The sequence below is a fragment of the Lupinus angustifolius genome, chromosome LG05 (genome assembly GCF_001865875.1).
Source record: "Lupinus angustifolius cultivar Tanjil chromosome LG05, LupAngTanjil_v1.0, whole genome shotgun sequence".
Classification (NCBI taxonomy): Eukaryota; Viridiplantae; Streptophyta; class Magnoliopsida; order Fabales; family Fabaceae; genus Lupinus; species Lupinus angustifolius.
In genome coordinates, this window is record NC_032013.1 from 496,402 (window position 1) to 521,883 (window position 25,482).

The following is a 25,482-nucleotide window of genomic DNA, read 5'->3' on the forward strand; positions in this document are numbered from 1 at the left end:
TACCTTATTATATTGAATAGCACTTATCTCACATTGGGATCTGTATATGAATGAGTGTTTATCACCTTTGGAATATATTAAATGGCATGCTTCTTCCCCCTTCTCTGTATTTTATTTTTATTGCAAAGTTTAATAATCAAATATGTACATTTGAAACCTCTTCTTATGAAGAAACAATCTATGAATACAAATAAAATAGCAGCATTACCTGAAATATGAAATGTGTATATGAAGGATGACTTTGATCTCAAGTTCCATAAGCCTTTGGGTCAAGAATGATAGTGATCTTCTCTTTGTGATCACCTCTCAACATTTCCACAATCACCTAAGTACCAATACCATCAAATATTATTACACTAGGATATTAAATTAGCTTCAAATTGGTGTAGGAGTTTAATATTTTTAGCCAATGTATGGAGACATTTCTAGTAACAAAAAATCAGAGATTAAGAGCTCATTTGTTGCAGGTTCTTGCACACAAAAATGATACTCAATATTAACATGTTCTAGCCGCTGATTTAACATAGCGCGCACTACACTAGATTCTTTGAAAGCGCTTTCGCCAGTCAATCCCAGTTTGATAACATTATCCGTAAGAGGAAAAATAAAGCGAAAAAATTGGAGTCAACAAAATTTCCAAGATATTCTCACAAGCAAAGAGACAATTAGGCCTTGGTTTACAAAATTTTATCAAGAGGTCTTAATTCTTTGGGCAAGCCATCAAAGAGTCCTGCATCTACATCCGATTGTAGCATAGGTCGCTTCCCTGTTTCCCAGGCAATGCCCTCAGCTAGGTGCTCCTTGCTTGGCGTGACCATTACGAAATTCGGATCAGCTCTTTCATAACTGTAAACAAGTAAATCATGTCCCGCAAAACATAAAAACTCATCAATGTAAGGTATGATTTTAGAAACATATACATATTAGTATGGCATGAGCTAAAATTTGCATTAAAGATAAATGGACGAACCTGGCTTCTCGAAGACTCTCACTTTGGATGCCAAATCCGCATTGCATTTTACCATCAGCATGATCTCTAGTGGCTGTAGAAAAACAGCAGATCCACGTCACCTCCAAATCATATAGCCTTATGACACTAGAGGGAGAAAACATATATTCTACCATAAAAGGGTGGCTCAGCGCACAACGTTAGATATACGCAATCTTACCACTTGCAATCGAAGAAGTTATTACCAGGATTTGAACTCATGACCTGGTCACACAAGACAAGCAACCTTACCGTTGGTTGTGCTGAGGCTCGCCCTATGTGAAAAGGAGGGTCCAGCACACGAGGTTATATAGAAAAGGAACATTTAGAATTTCCCCAACACTAGGAACATAACTCCCCCCCATGCATTCCCCACAAAAAGAGCCTTAACTTAAGTCCACCCTTGATCATGATAATTTGGTTATATATAGGTTTCATCCAAAAAAAACGTTGACAAACAACAAGATAATGCAGGATAGGTAATAACTACAGACTTACTAATAGGTTAGAAGTGCCATAGCCTCTGATCCTAGTACACACATACAAATAAGCAAATGCCAAAGGAAAGAACAATGGATAAAGAGCTAAAAGGATATTGAATAGAAAAGTCTCACTAGAGGTACCTGAAATGCTGAAAGTGAAAGAGGGTTTCCACCATGATTTGAATGAAAATGCCATTGATGAGCTACGAGGTCCAATTTTTGCCTGCAAAGGTGCGAAATTTTCTACCTGAGTGGATTTACACAATCTATAGAAGCTTGTACAACATTGCACAGATTATTTTTACCTTCAGCAAGAAATTTTTATTGGCTTGCCAGGACGCGCCTATTCGAAAAGAGGAGTCCTTGATGTTGTTTGTTGCTATAGCATCATCAACACTTCAGACAAGTAGAAAATCAGATTGTGCCATGTGGATGCACAATTATACATAAGTTTGAATATATGTTAAGCCAAAAGGAATACCTTGTTTCTAACTCAAACCCAAAATCAATATAGTTTGTAATTCCAACAACAACATTCTCTTCAAGGGGGTTCTTCACCTGTTCAATTCAAGCATGTGATTTGTCAGATATGATATGTTTTGTTTCTGATTCAACAAGAAATTAAAAACCTGTGGGATTACACAACTTGCAGCAAACAGATAACACATCTCAATAAGATAGAATATGGGTAAACTAACAAGAATAAATAAGCAATTCCAGGATGGAATTCTATCAATATAAAGGTAAACCTGCATCCAAGATATAACTCAGGATAATAGGCTGAAGATTTTGGGTAAATAAACTTCTAATTCAAATATCTTTTCATGCAGTGTCACCAACTTAACAACTTACAGAAACTCAAGCCTCATTGGTATTTGACCAAATATGATACAGGGATATAGTTATGTTTGAAAACAAGTTCAAATACACGTATAACGCCTTATACATAAATGTATGTACTTATAAAATTACATATAACACAAGCCAGAATCAATTAAAATGTACAAAAACTATTACGTAGTTATACGCTTTCATTGCTTTCACACTTTCACATGACATAATGCATTCTGACCATTTTAAATCAGGTTTCATCTGTTTCATTATTGCACCAACTGATTTCAGACAAAACAATAATTTTTTTAAATGGACAAAATACAGAGTAGCTGCCTCATACATGTATCTAATATTAAGACAATATAGAGTTGAGGGCCAATTTGGTGCATCCATGCATTTTATCTTGCAAGGTATTGCAATGATGAAAATCAAACCAGAGAACAGAAGCCAAGTATAGATTATCACTCCACCAACCACATTCTATAAGGAGTATATTCCATCACGTCTTTAACATAAAAGTATCAATCAGTTTCAGGGTAAACGCATTCATTAATAAGTTTAATTTTAAGAGATGCTACAAACAACAAATAATTTATACAACTTGAGTGTGATATGAATACAAACGAGCAATGAAAAAAAAACAAAAGAAATAGAGAGCAAAGACCAAAGAAAGATACCCGTCTTTGTACAACCATATGTTGATAGAATGAGGCAACAAACTGCAAAATTTTCAAAGTTTGGAATTTCATTAAAGTGCTTCAAAATAATAATCAGAACTATGTGAAGCACATGTTATGGGACTAAAATGCCTAGATGCATTCAATTGAATTGGCTTGAAGTTTAAATCACGCCATCATGCATCAGAGGCATATCATAGAGCAGTATGACAATTATCAAACCCATCAAAAGGATCTCCGACTAATTGAATAAATGCAAAACAGTAATAATCAATTTATGTAGAACATACCTGAGAGCTTCTCACAAGCTCGAGACTGAAATTGAAGGATGGGCTCAAAGGGCTACCTAATCCCCCACCATAACCCATGGCACAACTCCAGTTCATCAAATTTGAAAGTTTTTCCTTTCCACCTATAAAAGTAACACCACAAGGTCAGTATGTTCATATTTGTTTAAAATTCGTACTTAATACATGTAAACTTCATGTTAGATAAATATGCTGAAAAAATGCTCTTAGTTTTTTTAACTGTTTTGGTTCATTCATAAAATCATAATTCTTGAACCTACTTCGAAATAATAAAGCACAGTTCAAGTTCTTCAATCCCCTCATCTCTCTGTAGATTGCTTTCTATTTACACTTCTTTCATTTAATTGTAGCCATATATGATTGATATATGTGTGTGTGGTTTAACATACATCTTCAGTTGAAACACTAATGCATGAATCATATGAGTCACACTCACCAAAATATTGATGCAATAATGATAACTTTACCCAATTTCCCTACCAATTAAATGACAGCTTAAAAACTGCAAAAGCACTCAAAACACTAATGCATGAATCATGCAAATCACCGGCAAAAATATTGATGCAATAATGACAACTTTCTAGTAAATACAAATATAAAAAAAAAATCAGAGGAATATAATCTGTTTAGTTCTTACGCTGTGGCTCATACTGCACCCCAGCAGTCACCCGTCCCATCCTGCTAACAAGCCATGCACTTTTTGGTACTTCATCTTTCACTGCATAGTACGACGATTACATAAATTATACATAAATAGAACCTAAGCACTCACAATTCACGCCCCGCAACTTAACCAACAAAGTTGACTCTCGAGGACCCTTTAATCGATATTTTAACAAATAGAAACCTCATTAACATAATATTCAGGAAACTTACTGGCAAAAGGCATAAGTGCTGGAGGCATAAGTGTGACTCCAATAGATAGATTTTCTGAACCATATCTCAATCCCATCAGGCCATGATCTTCAGAGGGTTCTCTAAAGAATTGGTAAACTTTGTTAATAAATTATGTTGCAATTTGTGAATACATGGACTACAGTAAGAACCTAATACACACATTCTGCTACCATCAAACACACCTTTTCTTCGATAGCACAGGGAACACTCCAAAAGCCCCAAATCCATATCTTGGATAGTATGCACATGATCTCATCCGCAAAATCCTACAGATACAAAATCCACATTATTCACTGTGTCAATAGGAGAAAACCCACCAGCAGATTAGGCATTACAATTGGAGCTTCGTAATTCAGTTAGAGTTTCTTACGGATCCGTTGTTGATACATAAAGGTCCATGAATGTATGAGGATCATTAACATCACTGCAAGCCCATCAAGAAAAAAGGAGAAACCTCAACAAACAAGAGAACAAAGGCATGTATGCAATGGAATCAATACAACAGAAGTAATAGAAGGGGAAAAAGAAGGAACAATACCTTTGCCAGCGAAACAATGCATTTCCTATAACATTCTCTTCTGGCTTATTATCAAGAGGACCTGAAACCTAAACAGGTTAAGGGCAATGCAATAAATTCTTCATTTTTCATAGTTCCAACTTTTGAAGTACAAGGGAGAGTTATACTTACACACTAGTTTTACACTGATTAACAATTTCCAAAAACTTAGTTAACAGCATTGATTGTGTATTGTCTGGTTAACATGCTAGTAATCAATTACCACAATATATACTTACACACTAGCTTCTTAGAAAAAAAGTGCTTTTACCAAAAGATTAATAGATCTTGCATTTTTTTTAATGCTAAACAAATAGGTTCGAAGAGATAAATAATAAAAAGGCGGCTCATGTCCCGTCATGTAGGATGTAGGTAGAGTTACTGTTGCCGATCCGAGAAAAAAAAAAAAAAATATATATATATATATAAAAAGAGAACCAATAAAATCATAACAACACATTAAAATTTTAAATTAAATTAAAATTTAATCCTACATAATAACACCAATAAACATAAATCTATGTGTCTACACAAGTTTTTCTCCGTCAACCTTGTCAAAATTGACACGTCATCATATACTAAATTAACACATGTCAATTCGATCTTTCACTTAACACATCATCATAAGATACTAATTTGATCTTTTACTCATAAATATAAATAAAAAGGGCGCACACAAGCAGATAGACTATTTCTCGGATTTGAACATTGATGTCGTATAAAAAATAAAATAAAAACCTCCACTCCACTATATATGGCGTCATTATGAATAAAAGCTATAAAAGTAAAGAAATTATAATAGTGAAATGTAAATTAATAAGGATACAGTAGCAATGAGATCAACATGAGGATCATCAATAGGTTGAAGCATAATAGTTGTAGAGAAATGCCTTGGATTTTGATAATAATCATGAAATAGGGATTTCAATGCAAGTTTCCCAAACAATACATTATATGAAGAATCTAACATCCTTGTGCGAGCACCGATCGGAGGATAATTGAAGAGCGGTGGCACCACCACCATTTTGGGAGGAGGTGGCGGTGGCGCTGAACCTTTCCCGCGAACCCAATTCCATACGAACATTGTTCTCTCTCTCTCTCTCTTTTTGTGAATGTTTGGAATAATGGGAATTTGTTATATATATGAAGCGAATCTCACTCGTGATTCTCTCATGACGAATTCAACTTTGAACACACTTTTTGCGGATTTACAATACTACCCCTCTTATATTTGATAATTAACACCAATCCCTATATAAGAAGAGGATAAATAGATTTCAGAAATAAAAAATGGACAACATAGTAATGTTTTATAAAAAATTAAAGATATCAACAGGATGTTGATTCAAGTGGTACATGTTTGATTCTCCTTAAGTAAGGTCTCGGGTTCGAGTCTTGTGGATGGAAAAAATAACCGCTGAGAGAGTTGAGTTAGTCTCACATACATGTGGATGTTCCCAGTTAGAGATGACAATAAAAACTGAACTCATGGGTACCCGCCCAAACCGAACACGAATTTAACGGGAAACCCGATGTGATTGGGTTCGGGTTCGAGTTTTACTCGGGTTTAAATTTTGGGTTTGGTATAGCAAAGACTCTAACCCGAACATGCCCCTAAGTAAGGTAATTCAATTTAAAATTGAAATTTCTATCATTTGTCAATTGTTTTTAATTTCTACTTTTACTTTACATACTATTGAATCTTCAAACAAAAAAAATGAAATAATACAAGAGAAAATAGAAATGTTAGAGAAAAATTACACGAAAATAATATCATATTTTCCTTAATACTTTATCATTTTCGGGTTCGGATATGATATTTTTATTTTCAACCCCGTTGAGTTTGGATTCGGGTTCCTGTTTTGAATTTCGGGTTTGGGTACGTACAAACCCGACCCCGATCTGCCCCGTTGTCATTCCTATTCCCGGCTCGAACAGGATTGCCTCCGGTGCGAGGATACCTCTGAGAAACCAAATAAAATTAAAAATAAATAATAATGATATGACAATTGAGATTAAAATAAATAATAATGATATGACAATTGAGATTAAAATAAAATACATCAACATAAATTTGTCATCATAAATAATTTAACATTGTATTTATTTATGAATCAATTTCATCAACAAATAAAATTTAAGAAGTAATTAAAAAGAAAAAAATAATTGATGATTGATACTTGTAAAATATATAAATTTTGTGGTTTTATGTACTCTCCTAACAAATTATAGAGGATTAGTCTTTAATTTTTATTTGTTTTTGTATAATCAATAATATCTTTCACCTTATCTGGAATTATAGGTAAGTAGATTAACAAGTATTGCTATAGACGGTGTTCTCTAATGCACATACTGATTTTTTTTCAATATATCTATATACCATTTGTAATCTTATTAGTCCAAATTTTATTTTCTTGCAAATGACATACATATTTTTTTGAAACATTATCCTCCTGAACTATTTTATATTATTGAGAATATGCAAGGAATTTCATCATTATTTTTCTAAAATAAATATTTATATACTTCTTTGTATGTATTGTTTGAGTCTCAATCAATATTTTTTATAATTTTGATATAACAAAATCAGTTGAATTTGCAAAGAAGTCCATGTTATTTTTTCCAACTGATTTGGTGATGTTTGATAATCAATGAGACTTACATCATTTATAAGTGTATCAATGTTAAATTTACTTCTTTAAATGAATCAATAATCTCTCACATAAGTTAATTGAAAGTGAAATACACATTGTTTACACATTAGTTTATCTTTTTATGAAGTTGGCAATGACTTTACGTGTTGTCATAATAATGATAGAAATAGCATTTTCAACTATGAATGATTGTCCAATGATTTATATTAAGCGATAAATGTTAAACAATATTGTAATGAGTTAATATGATTTTGATTGTGAAATATATAATTTATATTGATTAGTTATATTAAAATTTAGTGATTTTGATATGAATATTTTCATCATCTTATATATGATAATATTTATTATCTTAATATATGTTGCATACTCTATTTTTGTATCTTATATCTATCACCTAACATCACTAATATAAATCAAATATTTGACTTTTAAATATTTTAGAATGTATAGAACCCTATATCATTGAACTAATGGATTGTTGATATAATTTGTGAAAAGTATGCATGACAAATATACATAGAGTAATGGTTTTTGTAGTTACATATTAAGCATTTATTTTTTTATTTCTGAAGTGAGAATCCACTTACTTTAAGAATAAATTTTTTAAACTTATTTTTCATCATGACTATTAATTCTAAGAAAATTTAGTGATTTAGATCTATTTAATAATTAAAACTATTAAAATTAATGACTTGGATGAAAAATAAATTTAAAAAACGTACTCTTAAAGTAATCCTCGTATTTCTTAATCGGTGCCTCTCTAGGATGACCCAAAACCAAAAGTACGTTAGATCTGAAAAAGCCAATGGCAATTAGCGTATTTCCACATTTAGTATAAAGTTTTTTTTTCAAATCAATTTTGTTGTTTAAGTAAAAATGGCTTAATTTAACAGCTTTTACGTAATTATGGAAAGAGGGGTCACGTCCCCACTTATATACATAAACCATATTATTAAAAGAAAATTTATTACCATGTTTATGTTTTCATAATTGTTAAAAGATTAAGGAGAAATAAATGTAAAGGAAAGTAATATTCTTATATTTTTAAGATGGGAAGAGGATGAAATTTGAATTTTTGGTTTCCACCTTTTTATATGTTTTCTTATTTTTTTAATCATATTCATTAAATAGTGCTATGCCACTTATGAAATATAAGTAAATTTGACTATTTCAATGTTATCAAATATAAGTATTAGTGTGCCAAAACTATCATTATTAATGTATATTTAATTTGATTTTCAAGTGACTTTTCTCAAGCTATTTTTTTTATATTACAAAAGGTATTTACTCACATTTTGGTCAGGAACTAACCTTTATGGATTCGTAGTTGTCCATCCCAACAAATATCGCTCACAAGAATCGAACTATCAACTTTGTAGATCCAATAAAGCTTTACACCACTAGATCAACGTCTTGTTGGTTTGTCATACAGTTTTTATACATTAAATATGAATTAGAGACAATTAAAATATATTTTTTATCACTTTAACACAATTAAATGATTTTGTAAAAGCTACTTATAATCATTTTTTCCTTATATACAAAAATAAAAAAACAAATGAATAAATATTATCCAAACATACATCATGTAACGTTAGTCTAGTACTGTAAGATTCCATTAGATTCCCAAGATGACAAAAAGTCAATAGTTCAATTTTTTGGAATAAAACTTGTTGAAAGGGATAACTATACATTCCGAAAGGTATTAATTCATTATATAAAAAAAAAGTGAGATGACATCATTAGTGGTATAAAAAACGTAAGAGTAAATATCCATTTAGTCCCTAATGTTTTTCAACTTTACCGATTTAGTTATTCAAAAATGAAAAGACTTAAAATAGTCCCAAAAATTTCAAATGTGAGTCAAATTAGTCATTTTTAACATATTTTACAACACTTAGTAGAAACTAATTTGATCAATATATGAAATCTTTAGTATCATTTTATTCCAACACATGAAAAACATGAGCGAAATATTTACTCCAACACATGAAAAACATGATCTAGCGAACATAATAGTATTTGAGATTATGATCATGTTTTAAAAGTACCCTTCATTAACCAACACAACATGAAGAGGTTTATGTTCATGGATCTATCTATGTATCTCTCTATATATCTATATATTCCTAAATTGGAGGAATAATTATTAGTGTAGTTTTGTCTAGATTCATTTTCTGCAAAACAACGCTACCCAATACAATTCTACTTTCCTTCTTTTTTCTCTCACTCGTTATTTCTTCACAACAACTACAACAAATTACACATAATCTTCTTCCTTATTTTCTTTCAGAGCTTTTGGTAACTTAACTTTATCACCATTTCTTTCTTCACTTTATTATTTATTTATTTATTATCATCATTCATATTTTGTGTGTGTGTTCTTTTGGTTCTTCACGTTTTCTCGTGATTCTTAAACTCTTTCCAACCCCCATTTTCTCTTTCTCTCTCTCTAACCCATTTTTCTATGTTTCAACAACTTTTTCATCGTTGCATGTTGTTTCTTAAATTTTAGTATCAGGGGTAAGTCAAAAATGTGATTTTTATTATATTTTGTTGGAAAAGAGAGGATTTTTAATTTTTTTGAATTGATTTGATGTATTTTCTTTTACATAAATTTAAACTCTAAGAGTTTGTATATGCTATGCTTAGAATTTGGTTTTGTATTGTTGCTGTTAATTATATAGTATAATGGAGAAATTTAAAATATCATAAGATATTTGGAACCAGTTTGTTCATACTTTGATATAAAAAATCACTTCTGAATCTGATATATTCATATTCTTAATATTTGATTGGGTTTTACTAAAAAGTTTTTATGAATAAATAAAAATCTGCAAAAAGTGTTTGTGGAGAATCACTTTGATAACTTTGTCACTCACTGGTTTCCACAAAGTATTACTATTGCTTTATGTGATCTGCATTCTATGATGGATTGTGGTGGTGCGAATTCACGCCGAAAGTGAAGGCCTCTTGTTTGAAGTTTTTCTTTAATTTAATCCGTGTTTGCTTTTCGCAGAAAGGAATCGCAATGGCAACTTGCATACCTGCTGGAATTGGCACGATGCGTTGTAGAGTGACCGACTGCAACATACAAAGGTGTAGAAGGACTACTTGGGTTTCTGATATGCCATTCAAGAGATACTTACAAAAAGAGTTTTCATGGTAACGGTTTTGATCCAATAATCATATTAATCGTTACTTTAAGTCTCACAATATGTATTTTGATGTCTACCAAGGAGTTCTTGTTTGCTTCTCCGGAGTTATTGTTGTTGAATGAATTTTTACTTGTTTGCACAAGATCACGAGTTTTTTCCTTTATGTAATTTTCGGAGATCATATGATTTATTTTCTGTTAAAACTTTTATATTTAATATTCTGGTGGTATCATTACAATATTTTAATCCTGGAATCATATTAGTCGTGAAATCTTACCTGTTTGCACAAGTTTGTACGATTTTCATTTTTCATCGCAGTTAAATTTGTCAGATCTGAAGCATATTCAGCTTTGATTGGTTGCTAGGTTTCGTAAGTGGAAATTTTGATGTAGATAGATCAAGTTATCGTCATGGTTTGTAGCACTTGCGAAATGATTATTATTTAATTTGTTTGAAGCAAGTAATTGTCGGGTGTGGCTAGAAAATAAATTTTTTGAACCGATTAATTATGTAGTAGTATTACACATTGTACTTCACTCTCCGGTTTATTCTTCTTTACTAAATTATTTTTTCAATTTTAGGTCTAAAGGGGTATCCCAAGTCCTGAAGGTGCAAAGATGTGAGTTTTCTGTACCTCAGCTTTATAGGAACCGGAAACTCTTCAAAGTCGTTTCCTCATGCAAAAACGATGGTTCCACAAAACACTTTGACTTTGCCGTCATTGGGAGTGGAATTGCTGGCCTCCGCTATGCGCTCGATGTTGCAAAATATGGAACTGTTGCGGTGATAACAAAGGCTGAGTCTCATGAATGCAACACCAATTATGCTCAAGGTGGTGTTAGTGCTGTGCTATGCCCTTCAGACTCTGTCGAGAGTCACATGAAGGACACCATTGTGGCCGGGGCTTACCTTTGTGACGAGGAGACTGTGAGAGTAATGTTCTAGACTTATCACATCTAGCACGTAAATCTTTCGTATAACTCGATCTATGCTCATGAACATTAAACCAAATAAATACAACTGAATATGCAATGACCTAAGAAGATTCGTTCTTTTAAGTTGTTTTATGAACCGACTTTTCATATTTTTAATGCTTATCTCAAATTGATGACAGCGACGTTTTGTACTTATAAACAAGGTGTTTTCAACTTGAAATGCAATTCAGTTATTCAATTACTTTTTCTGATTGATAACCGCAAAAGCGTAGCGAATCTTTAATTTATGGAACTGAATAACATTCTGCATTAATTCTTAGGAGATCTTTGAACATGCAAGAATTACTCATGCACCTTTAGATGATATATATACATGTATATATATAGGTTGCGAGTGTGCGATTAAGGTGGGAACGCTTGTTTATTTTCCGTCGGATAAAGATTAATGGCATAGATTAAATCCTAATTTAAAAACTCATGTGGCATTCCATCAGTTCCCCATGCGCCTATAGTTCCTTCCATCTATTCCGTTGCCTTCTTGACATACATCTCCTCTTCCTTTCTTTTACCGAGATCACGCATTGAATCAAACTACTTCATAAACTACCAGACCGGGTTTTGTAAGTCGAACAATTTTCTTAATTGTTTTTACACATTCGTAATTGTCTCTCTCACTCACTGCCGTTTCCGAGGTGAACTTCACCCATCGCTGTTATACGTGAGCCAGCCATAACATATATGGAGCGTTATTCGTTGGTATTGCTCATTCCTTCCTTGTCCTTCTTTTTATTCGCAAGGTACGAATTTCCATTAAAATATTTATGATTAAGGAATTTTCACCGAAATATTTTTGGGAAGGGCGGTGGAGGACAAGTAATCTAGAAAACAAGAGTACTTGTCCCTTTCCATCTATAAATCATGGTCGGAAACTCTGAAAATATCGTGGACAAACCAAAGAGGGATTTGTCCGTGTCTAATTCATTATCTATAAAAGGAAGGAAGCAAGGGGATGTGGATGTCACAAAGACGACGGAATAGATGGCAGTAAATATATGCGCGTGAGGACCTGATGGAATGTCACATTATTTTTTTTAATTAGGATTTAATATCTGCCGATAACCTTTATCCATCTTCTCATTTCTCACGATAAGCAACCGTTCTCATTTTATTAACATTGACTCTTTTTTCCAGGTTGTCTGTACTGAAGGACCCGACAGAGTCAGAGAACTAATTGCTATGGGTGCATCGTTTGATCACGGGGAAGATGGTAACTTGCATCTAGCGAGAGAGGGCGGTCATTCACATCATAGAGTTGTTCATGCAGCTGATATGACCGGAAAAGAGATTGAACGGGCTCTGCTGAAGGCAATTGTCAACAATCCTAATATTTTTGTGTTCGAACACCACTTCGCTATAGATCTTCTCACTTGTCAGGTTTGTTCTCGGAATTATTTTTTCTTTTCTCTTCGTATTATACTAAAGGTTTAGGCAGCATTTGGTAAACGAACAGAATAGAACGGAACAGAATGCAATGTTCTATTCTCTTTGATTCAACTATTTTGGTGAAACCGAAATGTCTCACTTTTACCTTTGTCTACTATTGTTTTCTAGTTATGAAATACACCAAACATATAACCAAACCCGTGTTATTTCCGTCTTTTTGAATGTTTGCATCGACTATCTAAAACATGTTACTGTGTCGCAGGATGGTTCTGATATAACTTGTTTTGGTGTCGATACACTGAATACTGAAACACTAGAGGTGGGAAAAGCAACCATGTGCGATTTTAAATTATTGTCACCATTGAATATATTTTCTGAAATTTCATCTTTTTAGCCTTTAGGTTGTAAGATTTCTTTCGAAGGTGACTTTACTTGCCTCGGGTGGAGCTGGACATATTTATCCTAAAACTACAAATCCTCTGGTATTTCTCTTTTTTCATTTTACTTTCTTAATGACATAAATCATGTCGGAAAATTTAATATTCTAGAATGAGTTTATGATGTTAATATAGTATCGTCTTGAAGAGGGTGAAATTGAAAATTAAACTACTCATTATTGCAATTAATTGCTTATTCAAAATAACATCATTAATTTATTTGGATGATAACTATATAAATTTAGTGATGCACATTATTAAATAAAAATCATTGAGCAACACAATATACTTGAAGCAAAAATTGTTGTCATTAAGTCGGTTAATTTGTTCTCTGGAGTATTGATACATATATGGCACCGAAATGATGCATTATATGGCGAGACTTTTTGCATGCTAATTTAATCTTCTTTGTACTATCACAGGTCGCCACCGGAGATGGAATTGCCATTGCACACCGAGCTCAAGCTGTGATTTCCAACATGGAGTGAGTAGATTGTTTCGAAACTGTGAATATTGTTTTTTTTTCTTTCTGTAGAACATAGCTAAACATATTTTTAAACAAATAAAAGTCGACAAAATAATCTGCAAAGATTTGAAGTTATTATTCGGTAAACAACTTTAATAAGCTTCATTAACAAGCTTATTGGAATAAACTATAAAGAGAGCATGCAAGATGTCATAAGCTGATTTCTTATGTTATTTTCGGAAGTTTATTTTCATAATCTATTCTCAATACTTAAAAATAAGCTCTCTATAAGTTCTTCCAAACGCCTCCTAAGTCGTGTAGGATTCTATTCCGAGCTTATTGATCATGATTTTTGCAGGTTTGTGCAGTTCCATCCAACCGCCTTAGCAGATGAAGGCCTTCCTATTAAGCCAACCGAGCCTCGGGAGAACGCATTTCTGATATCTGAAGCTGTAAGGGGTGACGGGGGCATCCTGTATAACTTAGGCATGGAAAGGTTTATGCCCTTGTATGATGGAAGGGCAGAACTCGCTCCAAGGGACGTGGTAGCACGAAGCATAGATGACCAACTGAAAAAACGCGACGAGAAGTATGTGCTCCTCGATATAAGCCACAAGCCAAAGGATGAAATTCTGTCACACTTCCCCAACATTTCTTCAACGTGTCTCCAATATGGTTTGGACATAACTCGTCATCCGATCCCCGTTGTTCCAGCTGCACATTACATGTGCGGAGGAGTTCGTGCTGGCCTACAAGGAGAGACAAATGTGCAGGGTCTGTATGTAGCTGGTGAAGTAGCGTGCACCGGTTTGCATGGAGCTAACAGACTCGCTAGCAACTCATTGCTCGAGGCACTGGTTTTCGCACAAAGAGCCGTGCTTCCCTCGGTTGATCAAATGAAGAGCTCTAGTCTTGATCTGACTGCTTCAAATTTGTGGCCAAGACCGGTCGTGCCTTTATCACTTGGAAACGATGTCAGAGGCAAGATTTTATCAATGACAAGGGAATTGAGGAAAGAAGTGCAATCTATAATGTGGAACTATGTCGGAATTGTTAGGTCGACGATGAGACTAGAAACTGCAGAGCAGAAAATTGGTGAAGTTGAGGCTAAATGGGAGGAGTACATAACTCAACATGGATGGAAACCAACAATGGTGGGCCCTGAGATATGTGAAATGAGAAACCTCTTTTGTTGTGCAAAGATTGTTGTCAGCAGTGCCCTTTCTCGGCACGAGAGCCGAGGTCTGCATTACACCATTGATTTTCCTGATCTTGAGGAAAGTGAAAGATTGCCAACAATCATTATGCCAAGTTCACTTGTAAACAGTACATGGAGTTCTAGACAGTTACACAAGCAACCCTTGTGGCAGTAAAGCATTATCAGTTTCTGCCATTATATATGAAGAGAATAAAGTTTCTCCTCGAGATAAGTTATCTCCTCCGACCAGTAAAAGTATGACATGTGGCTGAAGGAGATAATTTGTCTTCTTATATCAGAAGATACTTTATTCTCATATATGAATAGGGAACATAATTGAAATACAGCACAATCAGCACCAGAGAGGGAAAATCCTAAGGCTAATATGCATTTCCCTCTCTCATAATTTTTATATTTTCCTTTTTATACTTATCATCTGATTCATTCTCTTTGTATTGAGAAATATAGCCAATGAAGAATGAAAACTTCACATATACTTTAAGGCACTAATAATTGCATTTTAAAATATCTTACATTTATTTTTTTCCTTTTTTCCTTTTATAACATTATAGATGAGAATGTTATTTTTTGTGGTTTTATAAAATCTTAACTTTTATAATTTTGTAAAGTCATTAATGGATTTTAGTTCAAAAAAGCTATTTTGGTATTTTTTTTTTGTGGTTTATAAAGTACAATGTTTGGATTTTTAAAATATTGAATGTACCATTTTCTGATGCAACTTTGCTGCTATTGAATCCTTAACCAATGTACATATCTAAACATCTACAACCTTTTGATGTATAATGTTACTTCTCCACATTCTGCAGTGTCATATTCATGTTTGTCACATTCATAACATGCTTTGACTAGGACAAGAAAACATAACAAATGTATGGTTTCATATCAAACTTGGTTAGAAGCAACTGAATTTTCCAATAGTTTGGTCTACCAGCAAGGAAAAATAAGTTTCACCATCCATTTATTTACATAGAAAGTTGCATTTTTCACATTTTATAGATTGAGTTATAATGAAGTTTCCTATGCACTGTAAAAAGTAGACTAAACTTAAAGTAATTTCTGTGAATGTACTTGAGCAATGAACAATTGGAAGTGGAACCTATGTCCACTTTGTTATTGTTTTTAGGTAAAATACGAAAAAAGGACGGTCTAGTGCATGTGGTTCCCACCTAATAGGGTTTGGGAACGTTGTTTCTCGGATCTGAACGTATGATGTTCAGGTCATAAGACAGATAAAGTCATTGTTATGCAGAACTCTCCATCTCGGCAATATATGAAAACAATGATCAAAATATGCAAAGCAGCTCCCCTCATCATGTTTTATATACATCCTCAGCTTTATAGAATCTTAATGAAATTTTCTTTTATAAGGTGAGAATTGGCATCCAAGAGAGTTTCCAATGATCTTCTTGATTTTCTGTTCCGCGCCCTTCCAGCTTCTTTCAGTAACTCTTCCAACCTGCGTTTCTCGTCGTCGACATCGGGATTTGCTGTTCCGAGTTTCTCTTCCCTCATGCCAACTACATGTTCCAAAATTTCAATGGCATCTTCCACTCTGCACATAATTACAAAGAACAAGTGTTAGTAGTGATAAACATGTTACAATAATCATGTTAGAATAGGATGGAACATAAACATGACAAAAGACTAAAAAGTAGAATATTTTGTTCTGTTCAGTCCTGTTCTATACACGAACGAAAAGCTAAGAGACCGAAACAATATGGACTCATGAAAGTAAAGGGGACAATGAACATAGTACCTTCCCATTGCATCATAGGTTCCTGCTAGATTGCTATAAACTCCTAGAGTGTCTGAGTGGTATGGACCATATTCATTTTCCAATATAGTCCTAGCCTCTTCGAACAAATCCGCAGCCTCGTTTATAGCATAACGCTGCACGCATGTCAGTCCCATCTGGTTCAAAGCAATTCCAAACAAAGCGGATTTCTTCTCTCCGCTGGCGCGAAACTTGGCGATGGCACTTTTGAAGATGTCGTAAGAATCAGAATAGTTCCCTAGCATGTAATATATAACTCCGATTTGAGCCTCAATTCCTGCAATAGTACTTTGATGACCAGGTGCATTGCCATATATCTTCAAAGCCTTTTTGAGTAACTTCAATCCTCTCCCTAAATCATTCATTGATTGATAGATTGCAGCTACATCTATTAAACCACTTGCAACCTCTTCTGAGGGAATTCCCGGGTTGCTCTTCCCGAAAATTCTCAGCGCGTTTTTACAGTGTGATTTTGATTCCTTGAATTTCCCTATTTTGTTGTACAAATCAGCTAACCTTACATAAACTGAAGCAACTGTTGGATGGTTCTCTCCCTTTGCTGATTTGAAAACGGAGAGTGCTTTCTGGTAAGAAAACAGCGCCTCATCGTAGCGCGCCAATGAGAGATACACATCGCCGATGCTGCAATCGACCATAGCTACATCAAATTCTTGTCCATTAGCTGACATTGCCATGCTTGCCAAAACATAATGCTCAAGAGCAGCTTCATAATCACCTTTCGACTCGCAGATAAGCCCCATTAGTCTCTTATCTGCCGCTTCTTCGAGCGAAGCAGGGGACCCATTTTCCCTGTGAATATCAAGAGCCGTCTGACAAAGCTTCCCAGCCTCATCAAACTGCAGTGCCTGCACATGCGCCTCAGCCACATAGCGACACGTCTCGCCGAATCTTAGGTCACTTTCCCCCAATGCTTGTCCTTGGATTCCAAGACCTGCTGTATAAAACAGTATAGAATTCTCAATCTCCCCCATCATTGCATAAGTATCACCCAACTGCATGCATCCTGCAAACTTGGCCAGCGCGTGATCTTGACCATCCTCTAGCACTGGAATATCGATCGAACGCTCGAGAATGGGAATTGCCTCCTTGTATTGTCCTAAATTACAATATATTGTTGCCAATACATGCAAACACATCACCATTTCTAAACTTGGTTTTCCATTACTTTCACTCAACATCTCAAATGATTTCAAAGCTCTAAGAGCCAAACTGAGAGCTTTACGCGGATTCCCTCCCGAAGAGATCATATATCTTGTTTGCTTGAGTAAATATGGCCCCAATTCAGCATCACTTTCCTCGATCTCCTTCAAACCAAGGTTCCTATTATGCTTCCTCATATGAAAAACACCATTTACTTTTCGTACACCCTTCTCATTATTCGTCTTGTAAGTCGACGAATTTCTTCCTTTTCGAGTCGACTTGGTTGATCCTTCAATAACCCTTTGGCCATTACCCTTCTTTGTAGGGTCATTGCCACATGACACAACATCTTTCTCGGGATATGACTCCTCTTTATTCTCCTCAGTGACCACTTCCTTTGTGATTTCCAAATCTACAATATCTCCAACAAGATGACACAATTCTGAATCAATCCTCGAGGACTCTTCTCCATACGAGTAAAAACTAGCCCTCGAAGGTGATTGATCAGAACTCCTCATTTCACATACATTGTGATACAATTGCTCAATAGATGTATCTACAACACCATCAATGGTTAAATCAATTGAATCACCACTTTGAATGCTTCTTGGACTCAATGTACTCCTTGGTGATGCTTGTTGCTGCGTTGTGAAGTTTTCCTTGTGCGGTGTCCGAAAACCATTATTTTCTTCTGCTGAACCATTCACATTTGATTCTTCCATAGCTAAATCAAGCATTGGAATAGTATAATCAGTACCTTACCTAAAAAACAATGATAACAAAATAATATAAAGAAAACTTTGATATTTTCAAAATAGGAAGAAAAAAAAACAAGAACCAAAGTCTGCATAATGATTCAGAATGCATTATTCCATTTTATATTTAATTCAAACATAGCTAAACTAGACTATCAAACCAACAAGGCGTTAGTCTAGTGGTGTAAGGCCCTACTGGATCTCCAAGATCGAGGGTTCGATTCTTGGGAGCGACACTTGTTGGGAGGAGCAACCACGAATCCTGAAAGGGATTAGTTCCTTATCCAACAAGGTGAAGAGGATACTCTCGGTAATATCCACACAAAAAACTATCAAATATTATAATCAGCACCTTACCATAAACACTGATAACAGAAATATTAATAGAAAAAGTTTGAAATTCTTGAAAATATGATAACAAGAAGAAGAAAAAAACTCTACACAAGGATTCAGAATGCACAATTCACAATACATATATGTTGTGGAATCAAGAGGGTTGATTATGGCAGAGCTTATTTCTGATTATGACTTTTCTATAAACTCTTTTTAGCTTATTTCAAAAAAGCTAATAGAGTAAGAGTAAGTTGTTTACCTAAATGTACACTCAATCACAAAATCAAGAGCTTAAAAACCATTGGTGATTCTTGTCATATAAAATGAACCACAAAAATTATGTAAGAAGAAAGGGAAAAGTAAGAAAAAGCAAAAGAGAAATGAAAAAAAAAAAAGCTAGAAAAAAAAGCTAAAAAAAATATTCCATCTAATTGCTTGTTATTACTTCTTCTCATATATGCTCCTTCCAATGAACACAACATCAAAAACCAAACAACATAAAACAGAACAAATTAATGAACAACATAAGAAAATAGCTTAAAACATAAGCAGCAACAAGAACCAAGTAAAAAAAATGCAGCACCTTATTGACAACATGCACGAAAAATTATTATGATTGAACGTATCTAAGTCAGAATCAGAAACCGGAACCAAAGTGAAACAACATAGGATTAACAATAAATGTAAATATGAAGTGTTACCTTTAGTACTCTCAGAAATATAAAAAGCAAAAAACTTTAGAACAATGTATAATGGGGTGTTACTAGAATTATATTATGTACATATAAAGATATATAAGGTCAATGAATATAGCTGTATAATGTTAGTACTTAATATGAATTTATATACATGTGGGGTGTGTATTGAACAAGAAGAATAATATGAAGAAAAATTGGTAGTGGCAATATTGGAATTATGGGAAAATGGGGAGGGTAAAGATGAAATTATGTATGAAATTATTGAGATTATCTAGATATTGCATGTGTAAGAGTTGGAATGTTGAAGCAAAATGAAGAACGTGACATGCCTCCTACTCTATCATTTTCATATTCAACTTCTATTTTTTTAATAATAATTCTTTTTGTTATGTGGGTAATTTTTGTAAAAAGATTTTCAGGTACCAAAAGGTGTTGATCTAGTAGTGTAAATCTCCATAATTACCAAAATGTTAATGATACGATTTATGGAAGCGATACTTGTTGGGAGGGCAGCCACGCATCTCGAAAGAAATTAGTTTGTGAAGAGATAAAAAAAATTAGGTTGTTTGTGTTTTTGGTATATGTATTTTGGTTAATTCTCAAACATTTATTAGTTGCTGATTTTATTAAGTGAATCTTCTCCTATAGATAACATAAGCATAAAAAGTTATTGTGCTACATATTAAATACTATATGTTTGTGAAAATATCAAAAATTAGTTTTTAGATAACATGTTATAAAATTAATTATCTTCTCATAAAATCCTAATTTGACTATTTTATATTTTCTATCTCAAATTTTCAAAATTAACATTTTTTTCTTCCTAAAGTGTCTCTTACCCAATAATTGAGATGCTAATTTTACTTAGACAAAAAAACCTTTCTTCATAGTATTTGTTTGCTATATATATAAATTTTATAATTGAATTAAAAACTAAACATTTTCCCAACATAATTTTTATTAGTATTTTCAAAAGATAGTAACATATTTTTGAATTTTGAGGATATTTTAAATTAATATTTTTAAGAATATTTATTATTTATGTTTATAGAGTTGCAGTTGAGATGTAAGAAGCATAGGGTGGCGGGATTAACGGCTTTTCCACGCGAAAAGAGAAATGTTAAAGTTACCACTCGTTTACGCTTCAGGAGGTGAAAGTTCAAAGTTCCAATAAAAAGATACCACGTGGCAACGGAATAAGAAGTAGGAGCAATGATTGGTTGAATATTTTGAATAAGAGAGAGAAAGACTTGCATGAAGATGTATGTATGTAGAGACAACCAATTAAATCTTGCCAAAATATTAAAAGTTTAATTTTAATTAAAATTTAATCATAAGTAATAATACTAACAAGCATAAATACACATCGGACATTAGTTCAAGTGGTACATGTTTGATTTCCCTTAGTAAAGTCTCGGGTTCAAGTCTTGTAGATGGAAAAAATGTCTGCTGGTAGAGTTAGCCTCACGTACCTTTGGATGTTCCCGGCTCGGACATGATTGTCTCTAGTACGAGAATATTTGTGGGAGAAAAAAAATACACTTATCTTTAAATGTGACATATTATATATGTCTTCGGACAAGTTTTTGTAACAAGGAGAATGTCGACGTGGACAATATCCAGCTGCATTGAGGCTGTTAAATGGTAAGCAGCACTGAGTGGGCCCACTTTCCAAAAGTTATATATTCCCATCAATATTATTATTTTATAAACTTTGATTTGGAACATTGGTAGGTAGATAACACATAATCTCTTAGGAGTTTTTTTTAATTGAGACAAGTTGTCCTATGTAAAAACTAATTGACATATGTCACACTACTAAAATAAATAAAGTTTTGGTACAATAGTATAAGAAAATTTTATTAAATTTACGGATAGATTAAAATGTTAAATGTTCGATTTATATGAGGGACAATTGTTGAGATAGATAGTCATATACCAAAAATTAATTAATTCCTTATAATAAAAGTAAGTTGTAGTTATGAGGTTTTCAAATTATCTGAAAAATGTAAGTGTAATTGGGAATATATAATTGTGTAATTAATTAATTGAATTATAGCAAGTTAATTATGAAATTGAAATTTGTTACATGCTTTTATTATGCAATTTCATAAATGTTATTTCATTCCTTTCTTGAAATACGAGTTTCTTGCATGCCATGAGAATGGAAGTGTAGGTGAAAAAGAATGTTTTTATTATAAATGAGAGTGTTTCTTACATTTTTCTCTCTTTAACCAAAGTGATCATAAATTTAGCATATAGGTCCAAGCCATAGGTAGGGTCCAATAAGTTTCATTTAATTTCCAATTAAGCTATGAACTAATATAACCTATACTTCCATGCCTATACACTACATGCTCCCTCTTTTCTTCTCAAACACCTTCATGTCTCAACTATAGACATTAAGTAGCTTATTTTTTATTTGACTAAGCTAATTAGTTAAGGGCATGGGCAAAATAGATTCTATGAACAACAAAAGAACCAAACCAAGACAAATTAAATCATTAGGGGAACACTAACTTTTTGACCTACACTTTAAGACAAAATTGAACAAAGTTCAAGTCCCAAACAACCCTCCAAAAGTTAAGAGGTACATGTATTTAGGTGAGGTTTGAGATCATCTTTAGTATTATCCATTATTGGAATGTAAGGCCCAAAATGATTTGATAATTAAAAATAATTAATTAAAAATTATTTAAAATCTACACCGTTAAATAGTTTTAAATACTACATGTCACAATCTCTATTAGTATTGGACCCTCTACTACTTGAGAGGATGGAGATTCATTTAAGTGGTGCAACTTCAATTAACATTCCTATCCATTGGTTCTAATTTTGGTAGTTAGAATAAATTAGGAAAAAAGAAAGACCCTATGCTAATTAATTCTGAACTTTAATTAAGTGACCCAATTTTGGAACATATATGAATGTTAATTGAAGTTGATTGAAAAAGATATGAACCCAAACTTGATAGGAATCTTGTGCTACTCTTATATAGTTTTGTTTAATATATTTTTTCTCTTTTTAACGAGTTGTGATATTAAAGAAATATACAACACAACCAACAATATTTTGGTTTAGTGATGTAAGGTCCTGCTAGATCCTTAAGATAACCAAAAAATTAATGATCCAATTTCTAATAGTGACATTTATTAGGATGAACAACCACACATCCCAAAAGTGATTAGTTCCTTACCCGAAAAGAGTGAAAATGATAGTACAAAAAATAATACATCACTATGAATAAGACACTATCTTAGAATTGGACACCACCAAACACTATATTTATTTTGGTGATGCATAATTTTTCATAGGGAAGTAGACAAGTCACCAATTCCATGATATGGAATTTTAAATTGATACACCAACAAACAATTTCATTATTTTTAATGCATCCTTACCTAAAACTTCTTCTGGATTTAATGGGATGTCTCATCTATAACCACTAATAATTAACAATGGACATATACTTATTTTAATTATTTATTTCTAAGGTTACATGTATGTAATTATTCTTAAGTATTAGTATATGTCTTCATTTTAAAAAAAATAATAATAAATCTTATTTACCCTGTATTATAGGGTATTGCATTGAGATGACTTTTGAACACTAATTATGAAGGAGAGATGATTTTTGCAATGTTTAAAGTTTAATGTTGAAAAACAAAGTCATGTAATAATAAAATAATATTGAGAGATGAATGACGTGAGAAAATAAAAGTGATATTAATTGAATGAGAAAAGTTATGTATAACAAACCAACCATATATGTGACATATTGTTTAGAAGAAAGAAAGTGATTAGTTAGTGACTAATTTCCATTAAACAAATAAAGTGTAAAATACAAATAAAGTGTAAAATCTATACGAAGTGTAAAGATTTATACACAATTAGTACATTATTTACTGTTCATTTGTATTATTTTTATTTAAAAATCAATTATAATTAACAATGAATAGTAGATGATACAATAATAGTGTAAAAACTCTTATATTATTGGTATATACATCATTTTCTCAACAATGTAACCTAATTAATCTCTAAGTAATATTATTGATAAGGTTTGCTTGAGAGAAAATAAACTTAATTCTTAATTATTAGTGATGCCTTGAATAGGCTTTTATACAAAGATTAAGAGATCCCATTACTTGTCTAACAAGTAATACTATTTTACTATTCCAAAAACAGAAAAATAACAACTAACTACTTAAACAATTTAACAAATTTTGTTAAAATAACATTTTGGAACAATCAAGTCAATAGACAATTAATAAAAACTTGATACAACCCATATGTTTAAAATCGTGTCAAGTGATCGAGTCATATCGCCCATGTGTCTAAGTCATGTGTGGCTTACTTTGGCCAGATTGAAAATTTATGCGCTATATGATGATGCGCTAAGTTCTATGTATCATGGTTATGCACTTGTGATATTTGGTCACGATCCAGCCTCCATTGATCATGACCAAGTGTTCTACGGTTACGATCCAATATTCCTTAGTCATGAATCACAATCCATCATTCCTCGACCACAAATCAATTTGACTCGGTCAAGCACCAATGGTCTTGCTATTTTAGCTTGTGTATCAATCATTTTATTTTTGAATGATTTGGCATAGTCCATGACACAACATCATTTTATTTCAATCATATCAACTTATACAAAGCAAAATCCAAATATGGAAACAAAATGTGTATAAATAAAGCATACAAGATTGCCCCCTTGTCAACAAGTTATTGGATGCAACCTTTCCTTTTGTGGGTAAGAGTTCCTCCACCTCATTATGTAACACCGTAAAAATGAGTGAGATATTACACATTTTTAGGTAATATTGTTAGAGAAATTTTTGAGACGTTACATATTATATATTATATTGTTGGTAAGAGTTTCTAATTCCTTATTTTCTCCGTGTTGTTAGTTCAAGAAGTTATATGCACATAATGCTAATTTTTTAGATTGGACAAAATGAGTGAGAATATGATATAATGCTTATCATATATAATGATTGTCTCAAATTCAATAATGTATGAGGTGGATGAAAATTATTTAGAATACCAATTGGGTTTCTTTTCATTGAAAATCTCTATATTGCAAAAGTAATATTTATATCATACTATTGTTGATATGTAGAAAATGGAGTGTAGCTAGATTTATGATAGGGTAAATCCTTATAGGAGAGGCCTAAAAGATGAGTTTGTCAGTGGAGTTGGAGAATTTTTGGTGAAGGCTAAAGATAATCATATCTTATTTTTTGAGGGAAACTTATGTAAAAATATAAGTACATTCATTTGTTGATCATAAGCAAGGTGAAACTTTACTTGTAGAAATCTAGGTTTTAATCAAACTACTCAATGTAGATGTTAGAATGACAATGATTCTAACACTATAGTTAATCGATTATATGAATATTGAAATTGTTGTAATTATGTAAGAGTTAATCGATTAACTGTTGATTGTTTTCAGTTTGTTAGTTGTAATACTGTATTCGTTAATCGATTAACAGTATAGTTAGTCGATTAACTGATTAGTTGTTACTTAGGCATTATAGTATATAAATGGTAATTCTCTTATTCCTTATAATTTAAAATATAATCCAGTACTGAGAGATTCATTCAATAATAAGAAACAGAGTTTATATTCTTTCTCTTTCTTTCTTCAAGTTTTCATTTTCTCATTCATGCATATTCTCATACTTATTTATTC

At 32.7% G+C, this 25,482-nt stretch overlaps 3 protein-coding genes across 7 annotated transcripts; 1 reads left to right on the forward strand and 2 right to left on the reverse strand.

Moving 5' to 3' along the window:
• LOC109347284 lies at nt 349-5,893 on the reverse strand. The gene is made up of 13 exons (XM_019587022.1): nt 5,569-5,893; nt 4,725-4,792; nt 4,557-4,610; nt 4,369-4,452; nt 4,166-4,266; nt 3,927-4,007; nt 3,272-3,393; nt 2,982-3,023; nt 1,952-2,028; nt 1,776-1,866; nt 1,612-1,693; nt 971-1,043; nt 349-846 (listed from the first exon to the last, which is right to left on the reverse strand). The coding sequence occupies exons 1-13, from the start codon at nt 5,824-5,826 to the stop codon at nt 678-680; spliced, it is 1,302 nt and encodes a 433-aa protein (XP_019442567.1). The 5' UTR covers nt 5,827-5,893; the 3' UTR covers nt 349-677.
• LOC109347285 (L-aspartate oxidase, chloroplastic) lies at nt 9,548-15,604 on the forward strand. Of its 5 annotated transcripts, none has more exons than XM_019587026.1 (9): nt 9,874-9,922; nt 10,419-10,564; nt 11,139-11,490; nt 12,684-12,926; nt 13,198-13,254; nt 13,337-13,417; nt 13,795-13,856; nt 14,197-15,240; nt 15,377-15,604. In XM_019587026.1, exons 2-8 carry the CDS (start codon nt 10,431-10,433, stop codon nt 15,209-15,211), a joined length of 1,944 nt encoding a protein of 647 aa, XP_019442571.1. In that variant the 5' UTR covers nt 9,874-9,922; nt 10,419-10,430; the 3' UTR covers nt 15,212-15,240; nt 15,377-15,604. The 5 variants fall into 5 exon arrangements, with proteins under 5 accessions (XP_019442570.1, XP_019442569.1, XP_019442571.1 ...); XM_019587027.1 differs by having other exon boundaries at nt 14,197-15,235; nt 15,354-15,604; XM_019587025.1 differs by lacking the exons at nt 9,874-9,922; nt 15,377-15,604 and adding an exon at nt 9,548-9,700 and having other exon boundaries at nt 14,197-15,310.
• Nucleotides 15,925-20,076, reverse strand: LOC109347286 (protein KINESIN LIGHT CHAIN-RELATED 2-like). The gene is made up of 3 exons (XM_019587028.1): nt 19,781-20,076; nt 16,814-18,755; nt 15,925-16,609 (listed from the first exon to the last, which is right to left on the reverse strand). Exons 2-3 carry the CDS (start codon nt 18,727-18,729, stop codon nt 16,393-16,395), a joined length of 2,133 nt encoding a protein of 710 aa, XP_019442573.1. The 5' UTR covers nt 18,730-18,755; nt 19,781-20,076; the 3' UTR covers nt 15,925-16,392.